The sequence below is a fragment of the Nelusetta ayraudi genome, unplaced genomic scaffold, assembly GCF_046127955.1.
Source record: "Nelusetta ayraudi isolate G7.1 ecotype Tasmania unplaced genomic scaffold, CSIRO-AGI_Nayr_v1 ptg000094l, whole genome shotgun sequence".
Classification (NCBI taxonomy): domain Eukaryota; kingdom Metazoa; phylum Chordata; class Actinopteri; order Tetraodontiformes; family Monacanthidae; genus Nelusetta; species Nelusetta ayraudi.
Window position 1 is genome coordinate 632,385 of NW_027466144.1, and position 27,335 is coordinate 659,719.

Here is a 27,335-nt window from a genome sequence, read left to right on the forward strand (position 1 = left end):
GCATCCTGAGGTCCATCTGGTCTTCAGTTCATGCTTGTTGTATACGGGACTGAAAACCTTGAAATGTTTCCGTTAGAACCGGCAACCATCAGAATGGAGACAGTTCTGGCGATGCAGCTGCTGCTGCTGCTGCTGCTGCTGCTGCTGCTGCTGCTGCTGGGCTTAGTAGTGCTTGATGAGCTTCCTTCTTTGGGACGTCTTCCTCAGGAGGTGCCTGTAGTCGTAGGGGTTGTCTTCGCTCCGACTCTCCGTGGACATTGTTCTGGGAAGGGATCGTCTGCCAACACACAACAAGCCGAGATCACACTCAGCACAAGGGGTCAAGGGTCAAGAGCAAAGACCCTCGCCCTCCAACCCCACCCTGAGCACAGGAGCAGCATTTCATCTGGGAATGTGAATTATTTCCATGTGCTGCAAGTGGATTATAGGGATAAATGGTCCATCCCGGCATCTAAACCCATGACAAGCTGATGTAATATGGATGTCAACACACCTAAACATGGAAAAGGCCACTTGGTGCTGAACTATTAATGCACATCATGCAGAAGGATTAAAGAATGAAAGGAGCTGAAATAAGGACCCAGCAGGCGCAGGAATGACTGGAGGTTCCGGACGGACCTGTTGTCGTGTGCGGGTCGGTGCGTCTCCGGCTCGGTGACGGCCCGCTCTCGAGTCTGGCGGCCCGCTGGCACCGCCACCGCCAGCTGCTCCTGGCCAAAGGAGCGCCTCCTGCTGGGAGAGCCGACGGCGGGCCCCTCTGCTGAGACGCAGGGCTCGGATCTGCTGGTGGGCAGCTCGCGGTAGTACTGGTCGTCACTGTCCAGCAGCTTCCCCGGACTGTGGAGAGAAAAAAAAAAGGAAATAAATAATGTTTGGGAGGAAGGAAGAAGATTGATCATGAAGCTGCATTTCAGCAGATTGAAATATGAGACGTCTAAACCATTTTTTCCCCTTACAATTGCGGTCGCGACCTAAATTTATTCCACAGAAATAAAAACTCCAGCCTACTTTCTGTCATGTCTAGTAAATATATGATGAAATCATTGAATTAAATTGTGAGTCCCGCAAAATAAATACCCAACATTCTCCTTTGAAATATATATATATTTTAAAATCCCCCCCATTTTCTTGGTCTAAACCAACAGAGGGGAACAAAAGTGGATTTCCATGTGTGGTTCCCACTACTGGACATCAGTGTCGCTGCGGCGGCAACATCGGCTGAGACGTCGATGAGATCGGCTCAACCCTCCTGTCGATGCCGAGGCCCGGCCGTCTCCTGGACGTGAAGAGATGACGGGCTTCCAGTCCACAATAAAGTCTCCTCGCTGATTATCGGCGTGTGGCAGCTGTGTGAAGCCGAGGGTGAACAAAGTGGAGCGACGCTCGACGCTCACGGCCGGCCTTGTTTGTCTGCCAACGATTTCCTGCCCGCCGCCGTCCTTGGCTCTGTCTACTCTCTGCAGTGATGAAGCTGTGTGTGTGTGTGTGTGTGTGTGTGTGTGTGTGTGTGTGTGTGTGTGTTTCCTGCACCTTAGCTTACCCTCCCGCCGCGGCCCAAAGCGCGCAACTTCCTTGGCCCCCTCTCGAAGGCGACCCCTCCCCCTCCCTTAGCCGCTGGATATTTTTAGCCGCGCACGTAAAACACCTACAAACATCACGCCGCCGCTGCCGCCGCGCCGCTGAGTTTATTCAGGGAGCGTAACCATGATGGAGGACGCGGCCAGTTAATTAAACAAAGGATGGGCGAAGCGCCGCAGGCCATTAAGTTTAGATGTAGCACAGTCCTCATGCTGGCACGGCCATTACTCTGAGCTCGCTGTGGCAGCGTGCCAGCTTCTTAAAACAGTAGTGATAGGCTGTTAAAACAAGGTTGGGGGTGGTGTTGGGAGGGAGGGGGGGTGCAAAAAAAGAAAAAGGTCCTACTTGGCTTTCCTGGGCCTGCGTTTATCATCCTGGACAGACCTCTGAGCGGAGAGAGGAAAGGAAGTATCAGCATGTGTTTCATCGTCAGAAGGGGAAAAACACTGTGATAATATTTTCACATAAGACGGATGGATTGATGGACAGATGGATGGATGGATTGACGGATGGATGGAAGGCAATTTATATGAACACTGATGGCGAGACTCTGATTTTCCCTCAGTGACCGTCGATCTTAATATCCACACAATCAAGTCAAGGTCGCTCAAAGGTGGGGGGGGGGAGGGGGCTTCTTGAAATTAGCAACCAAAGTCTCCCTCACGTGGATCAGGTTGTAGTAGGTGGAGTCCTCCGGTGCGTTCAGGGTCTTTGGCTGCTGGGCCCTGCGGGGGGTCCGCGACATTCTCTTGTCAGCTAAAGAAAAAAACAAAACACCAAAATACACAAAGACTGTCAGAATCAGTCAAACGATGATGCGTTCAAACGCGCAACCTTCTCTTTAGTTGTTTGATTTTCTAACAGGTTGTAACTGAGATAAGCCATGATAGGAAACACATGCATGGTGGTATTGTCGACGACATTAAACCCGCAGAGTAGTGTCGGTGATGCACACTTGTTGATAACATTTTAAGGTAAAGCAGCTTTATTTGTCATTATACTAATGTAGAATGGAAGCCAGTCCAGCACCCTGGTTTCCGACATCGCTGCCATCCTCCCCTCGGCAGCGGAGGGACGGCCGCGTGTTGCCACGAGCTCGTTGGTGACCTCTGACTCTGTTGTGCTTATTGAACTGCCCCCTCTGTACAGTGCAGCTTGACCCTAAGGCCCTTTCGGTCACTTTGAATTTTCCAGCAGTGATTATGGGCGTCAACCTTTGACAGAAATGTCACGACACATCTGGGCTGAGCCGCGTTCAATTTGCCAACGCTGCGCTGAGCACCGAGAGCAGCCAGCGAGTCCTACTTTTTATTGTAGCTTTTTTTCCACGCTGGCTGAACGTCCTCGCCAAGAGCGGCCGTCTCTCTCTCTCTCACTCTCTTTTATTTTTTTTTTGTAATTGCACAACGTGTCTTTGCGCTGGTGCGAGACTGCAATTACACGGCGCGCCACGACGACCTTTGCTTGTTGCTCAATATTAATCGCTGCTCGTGCAAGATGAAAGAATCCGGGGGGGCAACAATTCATCACCTGCACAGGCTCTCAAGGTGTGGGGTGTGGGGGAGGGGGTGCGAGGGGGACTGAAAAGTTTGTAATGTTATTGAACAGCGGCGTCTAAAGGTCAGTCTGCGTTGTGCAATGTAGTCCCCACAATTACACACACACACACACACACACACACACACTCTTCCTTTTATTAATTCCTGCTATAATTGTTGCAAACTCTCTAACAGAATTAACATTCTGCGACCTTTTCCCGCCGCCCCTCTGCTTTTATTAGGCGCCGCGTCACAAACGATTCCGATCAAGATTTTTCCTGCTGCAACAAAATTTGTTGAGACGGGCCGAGAGAGACAGAGAGGCTGCGTTCGCCTTTGGAAAAAACAGCTAATTCATTCAGCTCCCAGCTGAATGAATGAAACTAGGGCTGTTAAGGGCGCAGAGTTTTACCTTTAAACGCTGCCAAACAAAACAAATCTTCATCACCACTAGATTATCTTGTGAGCTCGTCCAGGTGAAAACCGCCTGCTGCATTTCAGCTGCTGCCACGTCTCCTTTGCAGGGATGAACTTTCAATTTGCCCGCCCCCTCCACCTCCTCCACCTCCTCCCCCCCGGCCCCCATCACTCCTCCCTCCCCCCTCCTTCCTGAGAGCAATTACGCCTATCACTTGTGCAAATCAAATTATATTTCTGATGACACACATTGTGCAGACGCCCTTCCTGTTTTTCGCACTCATCTTCTGCTTTCCTGATTTAATCGCCCAAGAGGGAAACAAGTCGAGGCCTCCTCCTCCTCTACCTCCTCATCAATCTCCTCTTCCTGAATTTCCTTCAGATAAATAAAGTAAATATTGATCTATCTATCTATCTATCTATCTATCTATCTATCTATCTATCCCCTCCTCCTCACCTGCCACGTGGTGATGATGATGCTGAGGGACGTAGCCGTTGATCGGGGTCTTTCCCCTCACAAACATGCCGTGGTTCTCCGGGTTGGACTGGTGGGCCTGGATGATCTCGTTCAGCTTCTGCTGCAGCGCAGCAAAGTCCTGAGCCGTCCTGCTGATCTGTGGGAGCAGGAGGGACAAACAGAGGGAGTCAGATCGGAGCGGGAGAGGATCCGGACACCTGGGCGTCTTCCTGGACCTCCGGCCTGACCTCCTTGGAGAAGCTCTCCAGCTGGTCGGCCTGCGTCCTGGCAGCGTGCTGGTTGGCCCTCAGGTTCTTCCTCTCCTTGTAGCCTCTGAAGTTGCTCTGGATCTTGACGGCGGCGTGCTCCTCCTCCTGCCGCTCCTTCTCGGCCTCGGCCTCGTCCCGACGTCCGATCATGATGTCGTTGACATCCAAGGCGTCGTCGATGTTGTTGTCCTCCTCCTCTTCCTCTTTCACAGGCGCCGGCTCCACTGCAGCTTCCTCTGTTGCTCCTCGCCTCGCCTCCCTCTCCGCCCTCAGCTTCTTCCTCTCCTGGTGGCCTCTGAAGTTGCTCTGCAGGACGGTGGCGGCTCGCTCCTCCTCCTCCTCCTCGGCTGTGGTGCTCAGCGACCTTTTTTCCTCCTCCACCGTTGGAACTACTCGCTCCTCTGCTCTGCCCTTCCTGGCCGGAACCTTCCCCTCCTCCTGCAGCCGTTTGCGCTCCTTGTGGCCCCTGAAGTTGCTCTGAAGCACGACGGCGGCTCTGGTCTCGTCCTGGGATTCCAGCACCACGTCTATGGAGGAGACGTCTAAGGGCTCGTCGACGTCATCTCTTGCGAGCTTCGTCTGAACTTCTTGCTCTTCTGCTCTGCTCTTCCTGGCGGGAATCTTGCCCTCCTCCTGCAGCCGCTTCCTTTCCTTGTGGCCCCTGAAGTTGCTCTGCAGAACGGTGGCTGCCCTGGTTTCCTCAGCCACATTTCCGCCCACTGCTTCTTCTTCTTTTTCTTCTTCTTTTGCAGCCAGTCCCACCAGGTCCTCTACCTCTAGCTCCACATCATCCACCACCTCCAGATAGCTGTCGTCTTCTGGCACCTGCGTGTGATCACTGTCACCGCCGTCCTCCTCGGCCTCGTACGTGCTCTCCTCATCCTCGTAGATCTCCTCTTCTTTTCTCTGTGGCTCCTCGCCGCCGTGTAGTTCCACCTGGGACGCCACTGCCAAGCCGCCGTTGCCTCCTACCAGTGTCGTCTTTCTTTCCCTGAACTTTCTCCTCTCTTTGAAGCCCCTGTAGTTGCTCTGGAGAACCACGGCAGCTCTGGTTTCCTCATCAACCTCGGCATTGGATTGGGGGTCGAGAGTGGAGACACTTTGGTCAGCAACGATCTTTGACTCTTTCTCTTCTTTTTCTTTCTGAATCGCCTCCCTGCAAACAAAAAAAGGGAAATCTCTGAAATCCTTCAGTCTCTAATATTTAGGCCTGTACTGTAAGAGAGCCCAACCGTTTTCTTTTGAAGCTTTTCCTCTGCTTGTGTCCCCTGTAGCGAGCCTGAATCTTAGTCGCAGCTTTGTTCTTCTCCTCCAGCATCTCCTTGTACTTCTTTTTCGCCAGGTAACCTCTGCAGACTGACAAAACACGGAACGTTCTCAAAACCGTTGTGAAGCGGTACCAATATTAGATCACACTGGTTGAGTAACTGTAGCTGGAAACTGCCTCTTACCGGCCTGGAACTTGACGATGAAGGCTTCCAGCCGCGCTTGGCTTTTGTCATCCGCCACCTTCTTCCGGACTTTATGGCCTCGGTAAGCTGGAGAGTTTGGAGCAGAGACCGACTCAGAGGTCCTGCTTGTTTGGCAGATGGTGAGAATGCAAAAAAAACAACAACAACAACAAAAAAACTGACCTGACTGCAGCACCATAGCGCTGCGTTCCCGCTCCTTCAGTATCCGTCGGTAGCGTTTTGCCCCCAGCCAACCTCGGACACAAGCCTGGAGCAGCACCACCCGCTGAGTGGCCTGCTGCACCATCAGGTTGAGCTGCTCCACTTGGTAGTATTTGAGGAAGACCTGAGAAGAGGGCGACTTGAAAACACCTGCACAGGTAAAGGCCCCCCATCCCCTGCCAGTTAGTCCCAGTCTGTCCTACCTTGGTCTTCCCCATGGCCCAGTGCTCCAGCTTCGCCTTCTCCAGGATTGTGGCGCACATCTCTTTGGTGGCGGGCGGCTCCTCGTGAGCAGGAAAGGCCAGGATGTAGTACCTGAAAGAGACTTCAGTCAGATCCCGATGTGTGTGTGTGTGTGTGTGTGTTGGGGGGGGGCTAACAGGCAGTCTGAGGCCGGAGTGGGCCGACCTCTGGATGAAGTTGGCAAACAGCACGCGGTGGGAGAAGCCCTGCCGCCTGATCTTGGCCGTCTCCAGCACTCCGGTGTAGCGCAGCTGGACCAGCACCTTCTCCCGGTCAAACTTGTTGGCCTGTCGGTCGTTGTTGGGTTTGATGCAGCGGACAAAGTGCGGCTGGCCGGCCACCATCTTGGACAGCAGGTCCATCAGAGAGTACTGGACAAGATGTGAGAGTGGAGGCGGTTTGGTCAGATGTCTTGAAAAACAAAACGACTGAAGGTGTGACGGTAGGACAATGCTCTCACTCTGAAGTATGAGGCCACTGTTTGCGTTCTCATGTTGGTGGTTTCTCGTGGGTGGTAAGGCAGGTCTCCCTGTTCTCCAGGCTGAAATACACACGCATCATTGCTGATAACAACGACAATAAATCATCAGCGTACTGTAGTCGACTACATGCTGGTGCCTCTTGGGAATCCTTTCTAAAGGGAATTACTATCTACGACTTTGTCTTCCTATGGGTAAAAAAAATATCAGTCACCATTTGCATTGTGTCATCGAGAGGCAGCTGAAGTAAGTGTTTTTTTTCAGTAGTGAGCATTAATTCCTGAGAAGGCTGCAAGTGAGGTGCATAAATTGAGGAAAAAAAGAAAGACAAAAGTGCCAAATCAGGATTTTGTTGTGCCTGCATAGAAATCACTGTTCACACAACCTGACGCTGTTGCCACGGAGGGAAGCGCTGCTTCCAAGCACAAACACGGAGCTGCATCCAGCACGGCAGGTTTCACCTTCAACTCAAAGAGTTTGAAGCCAGTCAGCGCAGTGGCCCGTCTGTCTGTTGATATCAAACGCTGGTGCTCCTCCAGATACAAAGCCCTTTGATTAGCTTGATGAGCTTGTCAAATGTATGTAGATGAATGGAAATGCATTCACGGACTCAGTCGACGCACAGTTTATCTAAACGCTGCTATACTTGTTGATTGCTTCCTGGCAACATGTCTCTCTGTTGATATTCTAGAGAGGGACGTGGGATGAGTGATTGTTGGGTGTGTCTGATGCAAAATACAAAAATATTCTTAAAAGCCGGTTTGAAATAGAAAAGAACAAAACTCTGATGCGCTGTGGAGGCTGTTTCAAACTAGTGATACTACAGAGAGGTTTTAACACATAAAGAGCTCTACTGAGGGCGGGGGGCTAATGTGGTAAACACTACATGACAATAGAAATATGGCCATTACCTCACTGACAGAGGCGGAACTGTACAAAGTTAGGACGCCCATCTTTTACCACAGAAATATAGAGAATAAACAAACAGAGGAGTGGAAGAGAAAGAGAAATTGACACTTGATGAGTCAAGGTGACATGGTAACACTGAAGTGAGGCAAAACCAAAAAAAAATAAAGATCAAGCAAAAGTGGGAAGAATTGTTGGGTGTTTAAATGTACAGGAGGACAACAATAGAGAGGGCGGCTGGAAGCACCTTGGCGAAGGTGATGGTGCGTGTCGGAGTGCGAGGGTTGCGCATCGTGTTTATGCCTTTGCCCTTCGTGTGGGCAAGGTTGCCTGGGGAACAAACAAAAAGGGGAATGTGAGCACAATTCAACCCACAAAAAACACCAGTAGAGTCTGCCTGGTATATGATGTCGTCATTCATAGAAACTAACAGAATCAACATCGTTTGAAACACATCAAATTAGAAACGAGCATTTTTATTGCAGCCACCTCTGGACGGAACTGGGAATGAATTCAAGAGAGCGATTGTGCCCTTGCTGTCTTTGCGCTTATTGATTATTACGGCCGCCGGCTTCCTGTTTAGCCAACAGAGATTACTGTGGCCGGCGAGGTCAGTGGTCAGCCTGTGGGGACACAGAGCTGGCAGCCGGAGGTGGAAAGGCTGATTAACGGAGGCAACAATAGCCCCGTTGTCCCGCGTCATGACTGTAGTTAGTCACACAAAGCCACATCCTGTTACCTGCAGTGGTTCGTCATGTCAGGAAGCTCACGCAGAGCAGCCACGTCTGCATCTGACAGGTGTCGCCCCGAAATTGAATTCCAGCTTTTTAATTGTTTGAAATTGATCAAGCAATTGTGGGTTGGATGGCTGGATGATGGCGTAAACGGTGTTTAAAGGAATTATACAGCTTTCAAAAGCCAACATGACAATCAGACACATTGGAAAAAAAAAGTAGCGTGGACCTCTGAACTGTGTGTTTTCCTTTTATTGCACCTGTTTTGGTGAGAGGATGGGTGACCAGTCTTCGGACGAGCTCGTTCTCGGAGGACCGGAGCAGGAGGATGATGTCGGCCGGCAGGGTGTCCCTGTTCTTGGCCAAGAAGCCCGCTGCGTTGTAGACCACCTGGTAGGTGGAGGAGGAGCAGGAGGAGGAGGAAGATGAGCGGTGAGAAAAAAGGGCGACACACATGAAAGTAAAAAAGGAAGGACGTCGAGTACCTTTCCCGCATAATGGTAAATACCAAAGCCCAGATCAACCCTCTTTGGTCTCCAGAAGCTTTTAATCCTGAGATTATCTTCAAATTTTTCTAAAAAAGAAAAGACGGCCAATAAATACATCAATCATCAAAAATGGGTCTTGGGACGAGGCTGGAGTGTGTGCAGACCCTCAGACTGACCTACGAGGGTCTGGTCGGTGGCCTGCGGGAAGCGACTCTCCTCGTCCAGCAGCGAGAGCATCCCCATGGGCTTCTGCAGGAAGAGGTCCAGCAGCGGCCGGTTGTCCTCGTACTCAATGAGCCGGGCGTCCACCTCCTCGTTCAGGTACTCGTCCTGGCCAGAGAGACACCAGACTCCTGGTATTTCAGCTCACAAAAACCCGCTAACATCAGGTGGACTGGCAAGGGCAAACCAGCAGCTCTGATTCAAACATGACGTACACACTGCGACATCAGCAAGTGAAACAAAAACTGCAGGGACACACTCCAGATCGCAAAAATAATAATAATGCACTGTAATAAGCTTCGATGGCTGTGAAAATCGCCGTTTTGCTATGATAATTTAGCATAAGGTGCTAAATGTATAGCGGCAGCATGAGACAAATATATTTCTGGGCCTTTTGCCAGCGATACCCAAGAGTGACATTAAGTTAAATGCCGTCTTCAAATTCTAATTGACCCTCGTTTTGCCTGATTTATGACCCTTCTCTTGTTCCGGGGCCCAAATCATTTAACACGAGGCAGTCATTGTGTTGTCGCCCCGCGGGCCAAAACACAGCAAGGGGGGCTGCGTGGGGGGAGTGGAGGTGACCGCCAACATCCTGGTGAATAAAGACAGCAGCAGGGTTTCTCTGAGAGCCCAGAGAGAGACAAACGACGACGGCTTATCTCCATTTGGATGGAAATGAGGGAACCTCAGTGAGCGTTTGTGCTACCTGCTCCCAGGCAAATATGTGCTGGTTGAAGTAGAACTGGATCTGCTCGTTGGCGATGTTGATGCACAGCTGCTCAAAGGAGTTCTTCTTGAAGTTCTCAAAGCCAAACATGTCCAGGATGCCGATGTTCAGGCCCTTGTCGTCGTCCCTGCAGGTGACGGAAAAATGGAAAATCACTGCGTGTGAAATCGTCTGCATGGTCCTTTTTTTAATTTTTCTTTCACACCTAAACACAAAACACCACTCCAGTCATCGCCGTCGCCCCCCTGGTCTCACCCGAGGTGGCTGTCGGGCCGCAGCAGCGCGTTGATGCGGTTGACGATCCAGCTGAAGAGGCGGCCGTAGAGCGCCTTGCCCATGGCGTCCCTCACCTCCGCCGCCTTCTCCACCGTGTTGGGCCGCACGATGGTCTCACCCCGGGCCACCACGCAGTGAGAGGTCAGCGCCTCCTGGAGCTCGTCGGCCCGGATGCACAGCAGCAACGCCACTGCACATCGGATCAGAACGAGTAAACGCAGACAGTTTGAAACGACCTCAAACGAACCCCCCTTCCTTCTTTCTTAGGTTTTTCATTTTCTTTGTGAATGCCAGTTGAAGGTGTTCAACGTGCATTCCAGTTGTGTGACTTACTAAAGGTTTGCACAAAAATATGTGTGTGCTTGACACGATGTGCTTGCAACTGTGATGACGAAGGACTGAGTCTTTCACGCTGGACATGCAGTGCAGCCTCAGTCCCTAACAGGAAATATCAGTAGAAGCTGTAAAAGTATTCTTTTCATTTATTTTTTTTTGGCAACACGCTGACAAACTGAGTGTGTTTGTCTCCTCCCGTGCAACCCTCCATCACCATTTCCCCAGTGAGAGCTCACCTGGCCTGTCAAAGGCATTTTTAAGAAAAACATCCTGCCATCTTCTCCTCATTAGAAGAATCTCTTCTTCTAGATGATTCTTGATTTGGTTGCAAAAATGATCCCGAATTGCGTCCCACTTTTGAAATTTCACACAATTTTCCGTGCCGTTGCTCAAGGACGAGCATCTTGCGCTGCCCTGGCGGTAATTCAAAGGCCGGCTCATCAAAAAAAAAGGCAACAAATTAAACGTAACACTCCTACATCGTCGCATAAGACGTGGCACTTTAGTAGACTTTAGCAGAACAGCTTCCTCTGCACACACACACATCAGAGTGTGAACTGAGAAGGTGGATGCGGGCCGAGCGTCACTGCTCACCGTTCTCCAGGACAGACGCGTTGCTGATGTCACTCTTGTCCGTCTGGTGTTCCGAGGCCACGGCGGAAAACTCGATGTCGCCCGAGTTGAGGATGGCGGCCAGCGTGCTGTAAACACTGCCGAGCTCCTGCAACACAGGTTGACAGCCAGCGCTTGAAAGAAGCAGCAGCAGTTTGTTGTTACTCCAACTTGGCACAAATGAGGGGAAAACCCGAGAGACGCGACGTTCGGCCAAAGACTCAGCTGTCGCAGTCTGACGCCAGAAGTGGAAACTGAGCTTTAATGGCAAAGAGTTTGTAATAACTGTTATTAAACGTCTCGTACAGGTTTGTCCTGACGATGATCAAGATGGAATCCTGTCACCGGCAAGTTCTTCACCGCCGTGACAAGAAAATGAGCCGCTTCACGACAGACTGGGGAGAGGGGGAATTATCTGCTGCTTCCGTCATCATCGGCCTTCACAATTCTGCCTAATTCAAGCTTCGTTTCATTTTCATTTTTTTTTTAATTTACCTCCAAAGTGAATCCGATGACTTTGAAGCACTGCTCCACGGCGTCAAACTGCTCTTTGTAAGCGGTGTTGCTCACGATGTCGGGCCCAAGCTTGATGTGCTCGTTGCACAGGTACCTGGATGGAGGAGGACGATGGTGAGAACCGAGAGTCGCAGAGGTGGTGGAAGCTCAGCCGATGGATGCAGAAACTCACTTGGGCGTTTTGCTGTCAGACAGCTTGTAGTGAGCCAGTTTCTTCCTGTCGGCCAGGCCGGCGTAGATGTAGTAGAAGATGTGGAAGTTTCTCTCCCCTCTGTGGAGAAGAGTTGCAGTCAGCAGCCAAATCTGACCTTCTATTGCTCAATTAGCCAAATTAAACAAACAAAAAAAAAGAGTTCCCGCACACTTGACCAACTAGCAATTATTCAATGAGCAAAAGTTTAACGCAACAGACGATGACAGCGGAGGATAACGGCAACGATCTCTGTTATAGCAGGGCTGCTACTACCACACCACACTCATCACTGTTGACTTGTTAATGCAGACATTACACTTCCTCGTGGAGGATCAGAGTGTGAAATTGAAACCAGAGCGTAACACGAAGCATTTACACATCATCTTTTAATATCAAGATTGCCGCGGGGGGGGGGGAGAAATGTGACACACAAGCGCATTATAGGCAGTTTAATTTGTTTGATTTTGCCAGTCTTTAATTAAATAGGAAATGAACTGTAGTATATATAGCGCTTGCTCCAGTTTCAGAGAGGAGGAGAGGATGCAGGACTCCATGTTCTCAACAGAGTGAGAGGGGTGGAGCAACATTTACACTGCCTGGTGGATGACCCTGGACTTCTCCAGCAGGTACTCGGAGATCTTGGCGCCCACCACCGTCCCGCCACACGTGAACTTCATCTCCAGGTATTTGCCAAAGCGGCTGGAGTTCTCGTTGATGACGGTGCAGGCGTTGCCGAAGGCCTCCACCAGGCTGTTGACCAGCAGGATCTTCTCCTGGAGCGTCCGATTGTTGGCCTGAGTGTAAAAAAATAAAAGAAATACAGTAGATCACAGATAAGTTGCATAAGTTGTCCCTTTATGTGTGAGTCTACAGTTAAAGTGAGCACACAGAAACTCACAAAGTCCAAGCCATCAACGTCATTATCCAACATCACCATCGTCATCGATGCCTCACCTTTCCCAGCACCGTCAGCTGCTGCACCAGCAGATGAGCGCTCTCTGTTTTCCCGGCTCCGCTTTCCCCGCTGATCACCACACACTGGTCAGTGTTGTACGACACCATGGACTGGTACGCAACATCGGCCACGGCGAAGATGTGTGGAGGGTTGGCTGTACGCTTCGCTCTGATGTACATCTTGGTGTACTGGGAGGAGAGGAGGGAGTGTTTAAAACGCAAAAACACTTTTCAAATCCTTCTTAAACCAGTTTAAAGGAGTTGAAAGAGTGCAACATTCGCTGGATGGCTGGTGAAACATTCTGCAATGACCTGGGGGGTGTATATGTCCAGCTCATGGAAGGGGTTGACGGCAATGAGGATGTCTCCCACGTACGTGTAGATCTGATCTCTTCCGTAGCGACTCTGCAGCTGCTCAGCGACCGTGTTCTGAAAATCCAGAGAGAAGAGCCGCTCAGCGCCCAGTCAGAGTCAAGGCCCGGCGCCGGCGCCGCCGCCGCATCAATTCACCGTCTGAGCAGTGATGGATTCTCCCACGCCGGCGACAGGTTCATCATCAAAAGTGGCCGCCTCCCCATCAGGACTAAAGGATGGGTGGAAATAACGGCGGCGGCCGGAGACTGATTGCATCATTCAAAACGTCAGCGCAGCGTTCGAGGAGTTGATGAACGGCGCCCGGCGTTTAATGCACGTCAGAGGAGGCAGCCGTGCTTATTCAGCAGGGCCCTGCATGGCGCGTGGGAGGGGATCAACACAGGGCTTGATGTGGAAAGTGATGAGGCCGATCTTGTAAAAGGGACTTGATAACCATGTTGAACGTCGTCTGAGTATTTTTCTTCACGTGAATACCGAACGATTTGTCCGGCCGTTTACCAGAGAGGCAGGCAAGTGGCACTCAGTGCACAACCTTCACTGTTACGTCCTGGATTTACCTCGTCCAGAAACTCCAGGGTGGCGAGGTCGTTGGCCTCCTCCGGCTCAGACGCCATCTTCACCTGGCTTCCTCTTTTCGTATGGATGCGTTCATGCCTTGACCAAAAACAAAAAACAATAAAAGGAAAGTTGCAGGACTCGGCAGCGCAACCTGCTTGATATGTCGGTTAAGGGCCAAGTGGCGACTTGTGAGTCAGTGGGTTAAATGTGTGGACGTCTGACAAAGTTGGACACCCGTAGCTTGCTGGATTTTAATCTCGAGTTGACCGTTGCAACCTTTGTCTTCAGCTGCCTGGGAGGGTTTTCAGGTGAAAGCAACGTGACATGAAGTAGAAGCTGAATTAAGACTAAAAAAAAAAATACCTGCTGCCAGGTGTCCTACCACTGGGAACAACGTTGGCCGTGCCGAAAACCATCCCATGTATTTGCCGGCAAATACATTCGAGGTCACAACTACGACAAAAAGCTCCGACAAAGAAACAAACAAAAACGTACCATCTACTCCTAGAAGGTCACTATGGGGGAAACGTTACCTGTCGTTACTGTCAGCGCCTCTGTCTGCCCTCCCGTGATGGCTTCAACGACACAAATAATATCAACGTTTCAACCGGTTAGCTTCACACTTCCTGGGAACAACTTTGAAACTCCCTCGCGCCCCGTGAGAGCGGAGCGGCACTGAGTCGTGTGGGGTTTTTTTTTTATGAGAGGGTGACGGGCCTCCTGACACAGTGCACCAGTGCACAAGGCTGAGCTGCAGCCAGACACGAGTTTAAAAAAGACACAGAAAGAAAAAATAAAAATGAAATCCTCCGGCAGTCTGGAAGGAGTCAGAGGGCCTCCAGACTTTTACAGGATAAATGTCAAAATCAATCTCACATGTAATGGGGTGTGACGATGGTGCTGGAATACACACACACACACACACACACACACACACACACACACACACACACACACACACACACACACACACACACACACACACACACACACACACACACTACCTAGTTTTCCCAATAACTCCTATCTGTTGGTTGAGATCGATGAGCTCGATCAGCTGTTTCTGCAGCACTTTCTCCCGGCTCACGGTCTGCTCGATGAAGACGTGATGCAGCAGGTCGGGCACGTTCGGTCTGAGCTCAAAGTCCTTGATGAGACACCTGCAGGGTCGGAGCGAAGGAGGAGCGTGAGGTGGAGGGAGGAACGACTCTGCGACTGCGGGACTTGAAAACTCAACGCAGCCGCAGTGCAGCAGGTTCGCCGCGCCGAGGCGGCGTCCTCCTCACTCACTTGCAGATAAAGTCGTTGAAGTGGTCCGACCAGAGCTCCGGCTGGTGGAGGGTGGGCGGGGGGTTTCTGTAAATGCAAAGATAAGATGAGAGGGGACACTGAGGCAGCGACGGCGGCGGCCTGAGAACAACAGAGGCAGAGGCGAGTGAGCCGAGCGACGGGGCTGAAATTTTCACTATTAATCACTGCAGACGTCCGGAGCCGGTCGCGAGGTGGCCCAGGCTGGGACAGTGACGGATGTCCCCACCGCCTGCGTTTGGTTTTCACACAGCTGAGGTCACGAAGGGAATAATAACAGCCCAGCTGGACACCAAACTGGCTCCTCTGAGATTTCTAGCGACTGCAAAGCCTTAAAATCTGACGAGGTAATAGCTTGAAAGCTTTTGGTTTGAGGTTTTCGTGTATTTTCTTTTTTCCAACGCGACCATTTTCTCTCCCCTCCCCCCAAAACTGCATGACAAATGCATCTGGAGTGGTGAGAGGAGGGGGGGGCGAGGAGTGTGAACAGACAGCCCGAAGCTTTGGCTGCAGCAGTCAGAAAGATTCTGAGAAAGCTGCTTGATGGCTTCTGTGGGACACACACACACACACACACACACACACACACACACACACACACACACACACACACACACACACACACACACACACACACACAGAGCATGGCGTTTCAGCATGCTGATGGATAAAGTGCTGCACTGGCCAGCGCTAATGCAGCAGCGATCAGGGAGACGCTAAACAATTACTCTTCACCTTCAGAGATACAAGATAATACTGAGAATATTTACAGCATCAGTTCCAGGAGAAAAGACTCAAAGTCAGAGTAGTCAGGTCACAATTAATGGGAGTTGGTTCCATTTAGCACAATTTTAGCATCTGGGTGTTGTCTGAATGCGCACGTGACAAAGAAAGACACTTTTCTTCCCCTAGCGACCTACAAAAACCCTGCACAAGATTTCAAAGGTCTCTACTTTTCCTCTGCCAAGAGCTGTGCGGTTTCTCAGCCTGCCATGCGAGTCCTACCTCGGTATTTTGAACAGGGCTCTCATTGGGTGGAGGTCAGACAGGGGCGGGTCTCCATCTCCCAGCTCGATGGCGGTGATGCCGAGCGACCAGACGTCACAGCGGGCATCGTAGGTGGAGTCCAGCTGCTGCTCGCAGGCTATGACCTGCAGGCAGAAGGGGGCGTGGTTAAAGAGTACTGGAGAGCTGCAAAAAAATCAATGAAACAAAGTCCTTTTACAATTAATCAAAGTGGAGCGATGTAATCATTAAATAAATTAAAAACGATATCCATATATGCTAAACATGAGTGGATTGGATGTGCATGTGTAAACAAAACACAAGACATAATCCTAAATAGTATTGAGGTTTGCTAAATGATAAATCAGACAAATAATAAACCACACACATACACAAAACAATAAATCCGAGCATTTTTTTTTTAGGAACTAACAATCATTGAAGTGATCACAACCATCGATCTGTAACACAAACTTACCTTCCACCACAAGCTCACACAACCAGGTTGGCCTCGAGGACGCCGTTGAACCACTACTAATCCCAAACAATCAACTCTGCATTTCCTTAAGAAAAGCAAACTAGCGGACGGAGGAAGCCTCCAGTCAGCCGGTCAGTGGACTGTAATGACGGGAGCTGAAGCGAAGTCTCCCCAAAGGCCCCCCCTTCTCACCCCCTCGGCCACGTCTTCCACAATGTCGTACACAAATGAGATCAAACTTCTCCGGTCCTGCTGCCACGTCGTGCAGCACATTCAATCAAGCTCCGTTTGCACGGCATGCAAAGCCCATGCAAAGCGAGGCAAATCTGAGTCTGCTGCAGCCGTATAACAGCTGATCTGGTGGACGACCCCCCCCCCCCATCAAGGTGTGTCTTCACAATTCATGACTGTGATGTAACTGTGGCTGGTGTCTCCATTTAAAATCATCTCCGTTGCAATAAACGCAGCAAGACTGAAACTACAGGTAGTTTATCTATCTCTATACAAACCGGGCTGGAGTTTTTATTTTTAGGACTTCTGACAAATGACAACTGCTGTAAAAAGATCCTTGTTTAGTGCAGTAAATGATGAGGACCATCCATTCCCCCGACAGCTTTATCTCTCGGCCGGTTATGAACTGTGGCTCCGCTCTGAGCTAATGCTGCAGAACCAGCGTCGTACCTCCGGAGCCATCCAGAAGGGAGTCCCGACCGAGGTGTTCCTCCGCAGCCGGGTGTTTGTCAGCTGAGCCGAGACACCTGTTGGGAAAGAGGATCGATGCTTAAGACGCCTTGGCTTTAATCATTGAGTAACTCATTGAGTAACTCTCTCTCTCACACACACACACACACACACACACACACACACACACACACACACACACACACACACACACACACACACACACACACACACACACACACACACACACACACACACACACACACACACACACACACACGCCATTAAACGCTGCGGTGCTGCTGTAAACTGCACATGATGACATCACTCTGGTGACCTGTGAATCAATTCAGCAGAATCCTGAAGCCGCTCGCTGCCAAATGACTTTGATTGCTGCTTTGAGAACCAAATTCTTGCGCCAAGAACAACCTTTGGATGTGTAGCGAGTGCGCTGGAGGCAGCTGCACGTGCAGTTTGGCCGACCATATCATGGAACAAAGGCTCCTCGGTCTGTTTAGAGTCAGGCGGAAGCTGGTAAAATGCTGAAATGGGTGCAAATGAAAATGAAAAGGAGCCACTTGTGTTTTCTTACGGCGGGACAGGATGACGAGAGACACGCTACGCTGGCTGGAAAAACTCCAGTCTGGGGAAATTAGCGTTAGACTCCCTAAAAATCCCAGAGATGCTGAAGCAGCAACCTGGACAAAAGCAAGAGCCTGGAGACATGAGTGGACATTTAGAGGAAGGAAAAAAAATGAAATAACATGGAAGCGTTTGCAGACTGCGTGTTCAGTGAATGTGAAAATAAGAGGCTGTGGGGTAAATGTTTGGCACGACTGCAACCGTGTGCAGGTGTTCTTTTTGTGCAACAAACACGACGTCCGTGTCGTGTTTTTGTTGTTACAGCCTACATGGAATAATTGCAAATTCGTGAGGACAAAGACAGAGAAAAGCCCTCGTATCATGAAAGCACTAAAAGCCCACCGCCTCTTTCCAAAACATTAGCCTGAAGCGGAGCCCCGTGGATCGCACTTAATAATCATCAGGAGATAAGACGGCGCCAATCGGAATCCTCATTACAGCAGCCGGCAAACGTGCAGCTCTTCAATCCCTCCTCGCCTCAACCTCTTCTTCTTCTTCTTCTTTTTTAAGGGCCCATCTTGGTGCCACTTTGTTTCTCCGCTGGCGATGAGTCACTGCGGGGGCTTTATCTCCTCAGCTGCTTAGTGTAGCATCCCAGCCCCCCTCCATGAGACGCCATTAATCCCAGCGTGAGGCATGACGCTCGTGTGGAAACGTGACGAGCTCGACCCCTTTAGAGTCTTTGCCACGGAAGAAATCTCATGCAGGAAGGCAAATTTCAAGCATCAATCGTCGGTGGTTACACAACACGGTGCATTACTCACTGTAGTTTTTTTGGCTCTGCTCTGCCTTACGGAGAGCAGGTTTTTCGTAACTTGTCATTTTAATTTAATAGTCTTCAATAGTTCGGCAGAGCATTAAGCTAAGCGGCTAAAAGAGAGCAGCCAGTGCAAATGAGTCAAGCAGAAGGCTTCTTAAAACTTCCTGCATAAGTCGTGTCAACGGTGGACAGCACAGGAAGTGATGTCACACAGCCCGCGGCCTGGCCGACAACATCGGCAAATGGACGCAGCTCAGTGGAGCAGCAGGAGTTTCCTCCTGAGCAGCACCTGTCTGAGCTGCAGGCCGCAGGCACCAGAAGACACAGGACACTTTGGACAAGGACAACTAGATGGAGAAACAATGGAGGCAAGGACGGTTTTGCACCAATAACGCTGCAAATGCAAGTTGTTGATGTACAGCGACAATAAGGACGTTCTGTTCCGTTCCCTTCCTCACACACATGAGTCACGGTAGACGACAGCATTGCAGCGCTTACATAAAAAAAACCTGCATCACTCCGAGCAGGAGAGCGCAGTGCACGCGCGGTGGGAACATCCAGCCGGTGCACGCCAGGCTGGACCGCGGCGTCCGGGTGATGCCAAGCGACACCTGCAGCTGCTCATCTGTTTGGACAATCTCAAGGTGGTCATGTGACAGCGGCTCTCAGCCAAAGGTGTTTTTGCCAGTCGAGCGTCTCCACGGAGGAGGAGTCCTGCAGGCCGAGTGGCTGCAGATGAACTCGGTGGGCTGCAGTGTGATTCTGCTGCAGCGGCTCTTCACTGCAGCCAGTCGAGGAAGATCACGCGCTCTGCCTCTATGGACAGTGGAAGAACGGCTGAGCTGTGTGCCGGTGTTCACTTCCTCTTGGTTTCGCCCGGACACAAAACCAAAAAACGAGCCAATTTTTTCATCAACTGTAGGTAACTCCAACTAATAATACCATTGTGATTATTAATGTACTGATGAAAAACAACAATGAAACACAAAAACTCGACAGACAGACAGACAGACAGATGTGTTTGAAGTAGAGACCTATGAGGCCTCTATGCCTTTGCTATGTTGTGTTTTTTTTTTTTTGTAACACTGGTGCAACATAAACGTCTGTCTGGGGAGAAAAAAAAAGCTGCCACTCGCCTCATAATAGCTACTTCACATTCACACATCAAGTGAATCCATTAACAGTCCCCCACCACCACCTCCACCCACACACACACACACACACACACACATGTAAGGGCTGTGCACTTTGCATGGTGGTACAAAAAGGGTGCTTTTCAGCCCACAATTAGCAGAGTGACGCGGCCCCCCCGCTCACTCAGACTGGAGGGAGGGTTTATTTGGAATGAAAAAAGGGGCGGCTGGTTTTTGCAGGCCAGGAAGGGAAGCGGGGGGGGGGGGGGGGGGGTGAGTCACCGCCCTGGAAATAGTCACTATTACTTGGTCTTAGCAGAGCGCCGACGGTAGCTGTTGCATCCCTGAGTGGCTCATTTGGTTAAGAAAGGCACAAAAACAAATCAGTGCAAACACAAGGTGAGCAGCAGCGACGGCGCTCTGCAAGAAAATGTAAAAGAAAAAAATCAAAACATCGTCTGAATTATGCAAAACACAGCGCAGCTCTGAGGGGGATCAAGCGGGCGGCGCAATATTTTGAGGCAATCAGAGGCTGCAGGAAGGTGAGGAAAGTGCATCAGCAAGTTCTACATCCCCCCGCACCCCCCACAAAGAAAAAAAGTCCTACCAAAATCCACCAGTTTGACCCCTCCGTGCGTCGTCAGCAGGATGTTGTTGCCCTTGACGTCGCGGTGGATGGTCTTGTTGACGTGAAGGTGCTGGAGGCCCTGAGAGGAAGCGAGAGAGAACAACCAAATCACTCTCACACGACCCCAGCGACGTCGCTCTCAGGTGTGCGAAAGTGGATCTCACGGCTCCGACCGTCGGCGGGACGTGACTCACCATGAGCGCTTCGTGCAGCATGTAGGCAATGATGCCTTCATCCATCCTCTCCCCCCTCTTCAGCAGGCCTTTGGCCAGGTCTGTCACCGAGCCACCATTGCAGAGCTGCGGCAGGACGGAGAGAAAATAATAACAATGAAAAACATGAGTCGGCGTGTTTTGCCGGAGAACAATCCACCTAAATCTGGAGCATCTGAAGCAGCGGGGGGTGCAAAGGAGAAAAAAAACCAACACGCGCATACATCTGATCCCAAGATTTCACAGTGTGAAAGTGAATCTGCCAATCGTAAGCAGCTTATCTCTCCCAGGCGGCTCAGTCCGAGGTGGAAACGGCGCCGGCGGCGGGTAAAGAATGTGCTACAATTTGCTGGATGTGCGTGCCACGACGAGCGCGTGGAGGAAAGAAGAGAGGGCGAGCAAATCGTTTCTACGAGTGTGTGTCGCACCAAATTGGAACGACTTGTATTAGAATCTGCGCGGCGGAGGGGACAGAGCGTTCTCGTATGGAAATCAGAGGCCGTGTTGTTGTTTCACAGCAGAGAGCAAAAAAAAAAAGGAAAACGAAGAAGAAGAAGAAGACAAAGACGAGAGGTGTAGAATTAGATTTTGTGCATTTACAGGCGTCTTCTATGCTGCAGTGCGTCTGCAAGATATGGACCCGTCGACTGTCGATAGCAATTTCCCTCCGCAGATGACGGAGAGTCAGCCGGCAGGGGTTGCCGCGGCAACGCAAACAACTCTTAATTTGGCTCTTTCTCTGAGGCTGAAAAGTAAAAACTTCAACACGCCAATTAAGGTGCAGGCGGAGGGAGGTGAATTGAAACGGTAGATTTGAGTGACGCACAAAGAAGCCTGGAAAAACATGTTTTTATCAAACAGACTGCGTATGAAACTGTGGGCTGCGAGCCGGCCCTGCATTTACTCACCGTCGCCAGGATTCAAACATAATTTGCGAACAAAACCGCGAGCGGCAACACATTTTTAAAGAATATCATTTCTGCCATTACGACATCATCGTCATCATCCGCGACTACAATCCGGTCAAATGAAAGTGCCAACTGGCACAGCCGGGGGGCGCTGCGGCACGGGCAGAGTCTCATCAAGCGTCATTTTAAACAGATTATAATGGTCATAAAAGTTGTGCAGCATTTCTTCTGTGTTAATGCGTGGAGGTTCTAGCTGAGCGCAAATAAACAACTTCATTTTTTTTTATTCAATACCATCCAGCAAACTCTTGTAAATGTTAAAATGAAATAAAAATTTGGATTTGCATATCCTTCTCCTCCTGTAAGCCCGCCTGATGGGCGACAGAGCTCCTGCAGGAAAGGTCAGCGTACAATCAGCCGCCGCCACGCCAGAGGCCTTCGCTCACCTCTGCTCTCGCCCGCTGGCCCCACGTGGACGAGGTGCGCTGGCGATGCGGGCGTCGGCGCCGAGGCTCCAAACAGCGTAGCCGCCTGTTTGACACGAGTATCACCTGTCGCTCCTCTCGCGTTACCCCGGGCCCAGTCAGACAGATCCATATTAATGAGGTCTGGTGGCCTAGATTTTTTTTTTCGCAGGCTTGCCCCAAGCCCCGCCCCCAGCCCCGCCCCCACTCACCTCGGCCACCGTGACCTCCGCCAGGGAACTTATTGGCTCGCTGAAGACAAACTGGCCACACAAAAATAACCGACTCAATTCACACCTTGCGTCTTCACCTTAAAGGTTCCCGACCTCGAGGTCAGGGATGGAATCATTCATTTAAGAAAAATAAATTATGGACTACATTAATATCCAAATGAGGTCAGGTGCGTGTTTGGTCATGTAAATGAAAGTCGTCCATCAAAGACATGCGAAAGACGCAGCGGCTGCAAATGATGGATGAAATGAAGCGGCTGCTTCTTTAAAAGGTGAAAAAACACAGGTGACAGGCTGCTGCTGAGCCATCTCACTTGCACAGAAGCCGCTTCATTCACTCACTCACACATCGACACAATCAGACTTCCTACGTCATGGTGGGAAGCATAGTGTGTGTGTCTGTGTATATGTGAGACACGCCGGGTCTCGTCTTTTGTTACTGCGGCCTCATCGTTTACGCCAACAACACAGTGCAGGTGTCCACTTTCTGGCCATTTACTGAAAAGCCCCAACAAGGAGTCCCAGTTTAGCCTCATTGTCAATTTATGGTGCAGGACAGCCTGATGGGCTGGAGCTGGACTGACTGCTCAGGCAAATCAAAGGAGGGTACAAAGCCAGAGAATAAATACGTGCAACTGTTCTGTTAACATTTGTTCTGTCCTGCTAGGAGAAAACAATGTTTTTTTTTTCATCCCATGTTCGCATGCATTTTCTGATCATGAGAAATTGCATTTGAATATTGACTGTGATTGTATATGAAGCTTAACTAGTTACCATTACGACCACAGTGATTATTATTAATATTATTACTACCGGGGAGGAAGACAACAACAGAAGGTGGAACCTTGCTTCCTTTTTAAAAACTCAACACAACCTCAGTAAAATGCAAATTCCAATTTGTCTTTACAAGAGAGATTTTCTTTCTTTCTTTCTTTCTTTCTTCTTCTTCTCATGTTTCCATAATGGGAGAGGGGCTTTTAAAAGGATGCACCAATCATTAGCCTTCATTTAACCCGGCCTTTGGATGTGACACGCAGGCCCACAAAATGAAATGCACATCTAAATCAGGTCTTTCACGTCCGGTTAGAGGACACGAGTCGCTATCTTTGAAGTGTTCCTCCACTCTCGGGGAGCCGAATTAGGCAGCCGCACATGAAAGCTGGCCCATCCATCTCTGCGCTGCCCGCATCCGCTATCATGAAGGCGGCCCACTACAGAGGCAGAGCCAAAAGCTCGCAGACCCCAATGAGAGACTAACAAAGCAGAGAGGATACCATTTGTGTGAATCGGGTCCGTAATGAGCGGCCCGCCGGTCGGCGCCGGGCGGTGAAAGGTTCCCTGCGAGCGGAGCTAAAAGGATGGAAAATTACAGTTGAGAGAGGAGGGGCAGTAACCATGGTGAGCAGACCACCCCTGTCTCTTTAGCGCAAAAATAAAGCCCTCGTGCACGCACTTCACGACGCACAAGCAGCCGCTTGTCGAGCAGCCTTTACAGCCTCTGACTGCTGCAAGGGAAAATAGATGCAAGCAGGCTGTTGGGATTGTTTCTGTACCTGCGGGGACGGTGTGAGTGGGGTGGGGGGGGGGGGGGTGTTGTGATGTCCTTTGCCACAGGGGTCACGGCGGCAGAGCGGCGATGAAAAGGAAAAAAGAAACACAAGCTGCGGCGGTGATTCGAGCTGCTGATTCAAGCCCTCTTAGCTTGGATTACAGCAATACAAGCAGGCAGCAGCCTCTCAGTGCACAACGTGTGCACTGATGTTCACAACCCAAGCCAGCCGATGAAAAGGAAAAAAAAAATAAATCACCCTTTTCATACATACAGTATGATCTGACCACACTGCTTCCAATCCCTCGGTTGATCTTAAATGCACCAGTGCGTTGAAAAGCAGGCAGACGTGGCGGCGACGACTTGAGCATCCCGAATGGGAACAAAAAGCGGCTGACTAATAAAGTGATAAAGTTTTTTCTTCACTTAAAACCCAGGCTTCCAGTTTGCTGACTGTGACTCACAGGCATCGAGCAATTTCTGTCAAAGCGCCAAACATTAATGACGCGGTCAAGACAGAAGAAGAAAAAGCTCTCGTCTCCCTCCATCTCCAGCCTCTGACCCGGGTTGACCTCCATTACATGTTTGTCTTGAGGTTTGACATTTCAGGAGCGGGCGATGAAATATGAAAAAGAGACGGACGGCTGCTGCTGCTGCAGGTCAGTCTGCTTCAGATGGTCTCAAAATATCACAAGTCCCGCCCACTATAGCGAACAAAGCCAGCCCTGTTCAAACTTGGTTGCCTTCCGGTCAAGTTGCAGAGGAGCGACACCCTGGACGAGTGTCCGACAGACACACAACCGTCCACACTGGCAGTGTGTGTCCACAACATGTGAGCATCGGCGGCCTCACCGCTGTTGTCGTGCGGCCAAATCCCTTCAGGTGGCCCGTCAGTAAACTCGCAGGCTGCCTGCGGTGGCTTAACCCGTTACATAATCCCCCCGCCGGCTCGATTTGGTCGCACGTACCTGGCGAGACGGCTCGAGCGCAAAGCACACAACCCGTCTTAACTCTGCGCCTCTGCTCCGTCTGCACGGAGGAGGCGCGGCACGAGCGTGACTCACCTCCAGGACGAGCCAGAGCTGATCCCCACACTTGACGTCCTTCTTGTAGTACATCCCGTAGAACTTGACTACGTTGGCGTGGTCCGAGAGGGCCATCAGGATGTTGTACTCCGCCTCGATCTCTTCATCTATATCCTGGAGAGGAAAGAGGACAGGAGTGTGAAACTCGGCGCTCCGCCACAATGCCGATTTATATCAGAGGTGAACTGCTGGGAGTGCCTCCGTACGTGGATGGGGTCCAGTATCTTCACGGCGGCTTTGCTTCCGTCGATTTTGTTGAGCACCTTGTAGACCTTGCCGTACGTGCCCTTCCCAATGGTCTCGATGATTTCCCAGGTGTTGGTGGGATCCGGAAAGTTGTCAAAGACAATGGATTTCCCTGAGCGCGGAAACATGGTTTGGAGAGATCTCCTGGATGGAGGGAGAGGAAGGGGTTCAAATGTGACTGAACATGATAGGGCAAAAAAATACTCCGCTTTCATTTTCATATCGTATAAAGTGGAATGTGTGTGCAGTACAGTTGTATTGCTGGAAGACGGCATTGGGTTTCACAATTTAAGTGTTTGAAAATGTCATACATCCAATTTTAAAAGCTGAGTCTAGAGCAGACGTCACACTGTCAAATTATCTCGACTATCCTGTCACACTTTCAAGGTTAGAGGCTGGCAAATGAGTTTTGTTTTGGCTCTGCTTGCTGCAAACTATGAGACCTTCGCTAAGACTTTTCAAACCCGATACTTGTCAGTGACAACTGAGAATTTGCATGCGCGAATCGCCTAGAATATCAGTTTCAAAAACCACGTTGCATGACCACTATAAAAACACACCAACAAAACACACACAAAACCTACCAGTCTGACGGAAAACATGCAGGAGAAAGTCAGAGGAACATGTTCAGATCCAGAACCCTAACCGTGGCACTACAGCCAAGTGAATGTAAGGTAAAAAAAATAAATAAATAAATAAAACTTACATTGTACTCCAGAGAAGACTTGGGAAGAGCAATTAGTCCATTTGTGGGCAAAAGGTGAAAACGGAGGCGGAGGCAGGCCGGACCGGCCCGGCTGTGACTGTGGCCACAGAGGAGCTGGAGGAGTGGGAGGAGCCAGCAGCAGCTAATCTGGCCAGCAATTCCCTTCACGCTGGAGCCCAGTCCAAGTGGTCGGAGACACTGTGGGATTAGCAGGAATTAGCTGCCGCTGCTGCGTGAGCCTTTCCCCATATAGACGCCCATTCATACAACAGGGGAAAGCTGGTTAAAGGCTCTGCAAGTGCGCGGCGCTGCAGAGGCCCGACGGCAGCATTTTAACAGCAAAGGGTTGATTCATCTTCAAATAAATAAATAAATAAATAAGAAGTCATCACCAGGGTTCCGGTGATGAGCTGCGTCATCAGATTAGACTTTCCTGAGAGTGGAAAATGAAAGTTTTTTGCACAGCTGAAATCAGGGGAGTCAATCGCAGAGGGGAAACGTGTCATTAGCCGCCGCCTGAACAGCACCGTGTCAGCTCTGTGTACGGCGACCTGCAGACGGCCTCAATAATGCATCGCCGACTCGGCGGCGCGTCAGGCCGCGACACCCGAGACGACCGAGGGGAGTCACACTGGACACCTGCCTCTTAGGTACACGGTGTGCAAGTGCGTGAGCATGCACGAGAAAGCATGCGATATGCACTAGCAGAGCAGAGCGCCGCCGCGGTTCTGTCAGACAGAGAGATCAAGCTGAACCGTTCAAATACTGCATGTAGTACACTGACATGGAACACGGCAGAGAATCAAATACTGCATGTAGTACACTGACATGGAACACGGCGGAGGATCAAATACTGCATGTAGTACACTGACATGGAACACGGCGGTGGAGGATCAAATACTGCATGTAGTACACTGACATGGAACACGGCGGAGGACACATGAAGGCGTCACTGAGGTGTTACGGCCGTTTGACGCTGTCTAGAAAAGAGCTGCACCGTCCTGCCATCCGTCTAATCTGTGCACGGCTTAAAGTTTCAACTCAACCCAAAGCTCAAGCCCTGACACCCTGGATGTTAAGGTGAGCGACCCCGAAATGTTTACATCCAGCAAAGCACATTTGAAAAGTAGCTTTATGGTCTTTGCGTGCATGTTTGAAAATACCCAATCTAAATTCCGCAGGGCGTATAGAGAAGAGTGGACGGGTGAATTAAATAATTAAACGCAACAGTGAGCACGAACAGTGTCTTCCTCTGAAGCAGACACACCGCACTGCTTGTTTTTTTGGTGTGTTCAGTTCAGTTCTACCGGTAGTTAATTCTTGGAATAATCAAACAAAATCTACTGACCTTTGGTGGTTTCTGGTGGGGAGGAACAGGGACACGTTAACACAAGGTGCAGACGCAAACACACACTCTGGCTCGCTCACTCCCAGGGTTTGCAAATAAAACCCAAATGAAGCAGCCCAGGTCTTTGCAAAGAGAGGAACATGCAGAGGACGTCGTGGCCCCACTGAACAACCTTGATTTTAACATGGACTGACATATTTAGTTGGATAAAGATATGAATGCTGAATGATACTCACTGGTTTGAGCTGGTTGCCAGATCAGTCCGACAGCATCAGGCATTGGCCTGCAAAGGGAGTCACTGAGTCGTCCGAGCATCGTTTAGCAGTGTCCCATTACACATCCACTGCTGGGCAGGCACCGCACACGCAGCTCCAACATCTGTCCTTCAATTTTGAATC

General features: G+C 50.4%; 1 protein-coding gene across 2 annotated transcripts; it reads right to left on the reverse strand.

The window, feature by feature from the left end:
* Positions 1–110: 110 nt before the first annotated feature.
* On the reverse strand, positions 111–27,225 carry myo3a (myosin IIIA). Of its 2 annotated transcripts, none has more exons than XM_076047635.1 (36): positions 27,174–27,225; positions 26,938–27,059; positions 25,590–25,787; positions 24,844–25,027; positions 24,617–24,751; positions 20,384–20,488; positions 20,169–20,268; positions 17,027–17,103; positions 15,868–16,013; positions 14,845–14,910; positions 14,559–14,714; positions 13,554–13,650; positions 12,934–13,050; positions 12,622–12,810; positions 12,259–12,461; positions 11,647–11,745; positions 11,454–11,568; positions 10,941–11,067; positions 9,990–10,200; positions 9,714–9,861; positions 8,959–9,112; positions 8,780–8,868; positions 8,555–8,684; positions 7,808–7,890; positions 6,636–6,716; positions 6,341–6,546; positions 6,136–6,247; positions 5,894–6,056; positions 5,711–5,797; positions 5,492–5,615; positions 4,239–5,415; positions 3,991–4,147; positions 2,243–2,334; positions 1,924–1,964; positions 619–837; positions 111–277 (listed from the first exon to the last, which is right to left on the reverse strand). In XM_076047635.1, coding segments are annotated over exons 3-36 (5,307 nt in total). In that variant the 5' UTR covers positions 25,592–25,787; positions 26,938–27,059; positions 27,174–27,225; the 3' UTR covers positions 111–162. The 2 variants fall into 2 exon arrangements, with proteins under 2 accessions (XP_075903750.1, XP_075903749.1); XM_076047634.1 differs by having other exon boundaries at positions 26,938–27,100; positions 27,174–27,223.
* Between the last annotated feature and the right edge of the window lie 110 nt (positions 27,226–27,335).